Source organism: Trifolium pratense, linkage group LG5 (genome assembly GCF_020283565.1).
Source record: "Trifolium pratense cultivar HEN17-A07 linkage group LG5, ARS_RC_1.1, whole genome shotgun sequence".
Classification (NCBI taxonomy): domain Eukaryota; kingdom Viridiplantae; phylum Streptophyta; class Magnoliopsida; order Fabales; family Fabaceae; genus Trifolium; species Trifolium pratense.
This window is the reverse complement of record NC_060063.1, coordinates 13,537,514-13,541,980: the sequence shown is the minus strand read 5'-3', so window position 1 is coordinate 13,541,980 and position 4,467 is coordinate 13,537,514. Positions and strand designations below refer to the sequence as shown.

The 4,467-nt window shown below is 31.7% G+C and overlaps 1 protein-coding gene across 1 annotated transcript; it reads right to left on the bottom strand.

Annotated features, from left to right (window-relative positions):
- Positions 1-647: 647 nt before the first annotated feature.
- Positions 648-3,836, bottom strand: LOC123882910 (peroxidase N-like). The gene is made up of 4 exons (XM_045931562.1): positions 3,537-3,836; positions 2,531-2,716; positions 2,280-2,445; positions 648-1,305 (listed from the first exon to the last, which is right to left on the bottom strand). The coding sequence occupies exons 1-4, from the start codon at positions 3,762-3,764 to the stop codon at positions 881-883; spliced, it is 1,005 nt and encodes a 334-aa protein (XP_045787518.1). The 5' UTR covers positions 3,765-3,836; the 3' UTR covers positions 648-880.
- Positions 3,837-4,467: the final 631 nt, after the last annotated feature.

The window sequence follows — 4,467 nt, the reverse complement described above, 5'->3', positions numbered from 1 at the left end:
TTAAAAAAAAAATTAATTATCCAATACTTGTTCGATACGCATATCAAATACATATCGATATCGAATATGTATCAGACACGATTCTTCGTCTTTTTTAGAATATGAAGGCTTCACATGTTTTTAAGAACATAGAGAGATTTGGGTAATAAAAAAGAAACATAGATATATTTTTTAATAAAAGAAATTGAAACACAAAAAAAAATTATTTTTATTTTGGCTTAATTGCAATTTTGGCCCCCTATTTTGATTAAATCGGAATTTTACCCCCTATTTTAAAATGCGAACTTTTACCCCCCCGGTTTTATAATTTTTTGGATTTTGCCCCCCACCAAAATTCTGCACAAAATCTGCTTTCGAGTCTCAACTTGAAAGCTTCGCATAGAATTAAATTTGGATCCATAATTCACCAAACTGGTACCGAAATGACCACAATTGAGTTAGTTTTCCACAGAATCAAACTCCACTAAATTTGGATCCATAATTCACCAAACTAATGATAACCAAAATGAAGGTGAACCGGTTACATAATCATAACCAAAATTATAGTAATGGGTTTAGTAACATCTTTTAAATAAAAAGTGGATTTGATTATCATAATCCAAATAAATGATTCATGACTCTGATTTTGCTTAGGATATGAGACATGTCAAGAATCTAATGGAATTAGATTAGAGGTTTATTCAAACTTTATTCTTGTAACAAAACAAGGAGTATTAAACAACACTATAATATTTTAACCATGAAATATACACATGAGCACACCCACAACTTTAATTTCATTATTATACAACATAACCCCACTCTAATAAAATCATAGTATATAATTTGAGATGCTTCATTTGTTTCCTAATTCTTGTACTTGTCCATAACATTAAAATCATTAAGAATTAATCACTCTGCAGTTCTTCCTAATCTCTCCCTCAGAACCAATAAGTGGATTAATATTCCCCATCTTAATCATAGCATATGCAAATTCCATAAAAAAATATCTTTCATTTTCACTATAAGATGTGACCAATTGTTTAGTGGTTGAAGTAGTTTCATCATCACTTGAAAAGAGAATTTGATCAGAGCTAAGAAGACCTTTTCCATTTAGTAAATTTTTGAAGTAATTGTTATCAAATTGATCAATTGAGTTTTGGTCTAAAACAGTAGTTGTGTTTCCATCTCCATCTTGTGGACACAAATTTTGCAATTCAGAAAGCATTTCATATTCTATAGTATTGTCCGGTTCTTCTGTGCCAGAAAAGTTGAATAATCTATTGCTAAAAAATGTGCACCTTGCCCTTCCAATTGTGTGGGAACCTGAAGAAAATTATTAAAATGCATAAATAATTATTGGTAATATATTAAATTTGGAGTTACAGAATTCATCAATGCTAGTTATTGGTGGAAACAGTTGCCTAGCCAGAAAAATTATATAGTCTAAGCAAAATTTTACATGTGACATAATATATAAATAGTCAACAAAAAATCTCAGTTTTTCCATAAACTAACTCTTAAAAATCTCAGTTTTGACAAAAAAATCTCAGTTTTGCATAAATTAACCCTTAAAAATCTCAATTTTGCCTTAAACTAACCCCTAAAAATACCAAAATTGGTCATGTGTCCGCACAATTACTCCCGACATGTTCGATGCTTAAGATTTGAACTCAGTTAGTAGTGCATATAGCAAACGATATTTTTTCTTCAGTTTTTACAATTTTACACGCTACTAAATCAGCAAGGAGAATAACGTTGAAAACTCAGGGGCGCGAAAAGAAACAGTCATCATATTATACCTGATAAAGTAACAACGTCTTTGACATTGAGTCCAATAATCTCGGCAAAATTTCACATATGCCATAATATATATATAGTCCAATAAAAAAATTTAGTTTTATCCTAAACTAACCCCTAAAAATCTTAGTTTTGAACAAAAAACTCAGTTTTGCATAAATTAACCCTTAAAAATCTCAATTTTGTCATAAACTAACCCCTAAAAATACAAAAATTGTTTGCTAGAGCTCGGACAACTGCTCAAGTTGCTGGGTCTTGGCTTCGCCCAAGCACATAGCCCAATCAAAATTGGTGATGTGTCAGCACAATTTGATTGCAGGAGGACTTTTTGTTTTTACTCTCGACATGTTCCATGCTTAAGATTTGAACTCAGTTAGTAGTGCATATAGCAAACGATTTTTCTTTCCGGTTTTTACAATTTTACACGCTACTAAATCAGCAAGGAGAATAACATTGAAAACTCAGGGGCGCGAAAAGAAATACTAGTCATCATATTATACCTGATAAAGTAACAACGTCTTTGACATTGAGTCCAACATCATCAAACTTAGAAATGATAGTATCTAATGTATCAAATGGAGAAGGAATTGCAAGATTTGCAAGTGTTTTATTTGACACAAATCCATCTCTGCGTCCTTGTTGAACATACCAAAAAGGACCCCCACTCTACAAAATGTGATCACAATTAATTAAAGAGATAAATACAAATTGAAATAATTAATTACTTACTAATTAATTTAATTGAACTTACTAGGAACACAGAATCTCTGGCAGCTATGGCTAATATATCAGCACATGACACAACTCCACTGCATGAATGCTCCAATGAAGTTTTGATTCTATCTATTACTTCAAATCCTCTTACAGAATTCAAGTTAGGTGTAGCAAATTTCTCACTATCTTGGTCGCCATCAAGCAGAATTGAACCATCACAACCCTGATCAGAGCCAAATATGTTGAATAAACAAAAAAGAAGAAAAACAACATTAAGAGACACATTAATTCATAGTTCCTATACGTATATATACATGACTTTTCAGATAATTTACATGATTTTTCAGCAAAATCAATAAAAATATAAATTAAAATTATCTTCCGCGACGTCTCGCTCCATTTTTTCAGCAAGTTAAACAGAGCCGATCAACTAAAGAGGTCATGTTCAAAATATCGACTAAGTCCATCTAAGATAAATAGGCCGGTCTAGTGGGCTCAACCTGGTTGACTACTATTTTAGGCGGTGGTTGAGCCAGAAAATTTATAAAGTCCGGGCAAGATTTTAGTTTGAACAAAAAATCTCAGTTTTACACTGAAAAATCTCAATTTTGAAATAAAAGTCTCAGTGTTGCCATAAACTAACCCCTAAAAATTTTAAATTTATCCTAAACTAACCCCTAAAAATATCAAATTTTTTGGGAGAGCCTGAGCAAGTGCCCGGGCTTGCTGTGCAGTGGAATCGCCCTTTATTTTAGGCAAGTTGAGTCGATGTTTTGAATACGATCTCTCAAGTTTGCTGGCTGGCAGGCTCAACTTGTTTAATTTGCCACCCTCAATAGAAATTTGATAATAAGTACCAATAAAAATATTTGATAACACCTAAGTTAGTACAAGTGGTTCATTAGCATTATGTGTGAGTGTTGTAAATACCGAATACGATTTTTGATTTATATGGTTGGTACTACATTTAAATATGATTTTAGTGTAGTTATTAAATATAAGAAGTAAAAATAAACTACTAGTACAGTGTACCTCTAACTTACATTTACAAAGCAATCATGAAAATGAAGGCGAAGCAAAGAAGCAGCAATTCGAATCTCTTCATTCATTGCATTAAGAACCTCTGTCCTAACTATTGTCCAAAGATCAGGGCATGATGTCCTATAAAAATCTGTAGTCAGTTGGGGCCTCGTAGGTTCAGCTACACTCAAAATGAAGAAACTCATAAGCCAAAAACATGCAATAGCTTTGCATGATTCATTCATTTTCATTTTTGTTGTTATTAACTCACAATGTATTTGGCAAATATACTAACAATGGTTGTATTTATATTGCTAAAAAGTTTGATAGTTTGTTGTTTTTATTTTTGGTTTCTACTGGACCGCCTAATTTGGTTCGGGGTGAGTTTTAGCATCACAGTTATAGGGATCGAACTGTGGTTCTCCCTACCAAATATAACGATCACGATGGAACCAACTAATGTTTGGTAAAGTTTGATCAGTTAGTAACAATAAGTTTTAAAGTAATATTAAAAAATAATGTCACTAACTAAATTTAATTAATTTGATCACAAATTCATTTGAGAGTGGTTTCGTCCAACTTATCAAATTATGCGAAATGTAAATCTCCTATTGAGTTTGTGAATAAAGACAAAATAAAAACCACTCACTCTCAGTTATTTTTTTTAAGATAAGAAAATGATGTAGACAACTTAGGAGCACTGTGTAGTTGTGTATGCATTGAGAATTTTAAAATGTTATTTACTTCTATATGCATTCTGACTTCAAAAACACAACGGCGTCGCCATGGTTAAATATTTTTTATTGTTCTAAGATGAAATGATAAATATCTTATACTATTTATACATATTAATGGAAGATTTTGGATTCCAATTTGAGACATCATAAATATTTAATCTAACAATTTTTTTGTTTTCACCCTCTGGTTCTTAGGGGAAGGAGGTCCAGTAGTCCA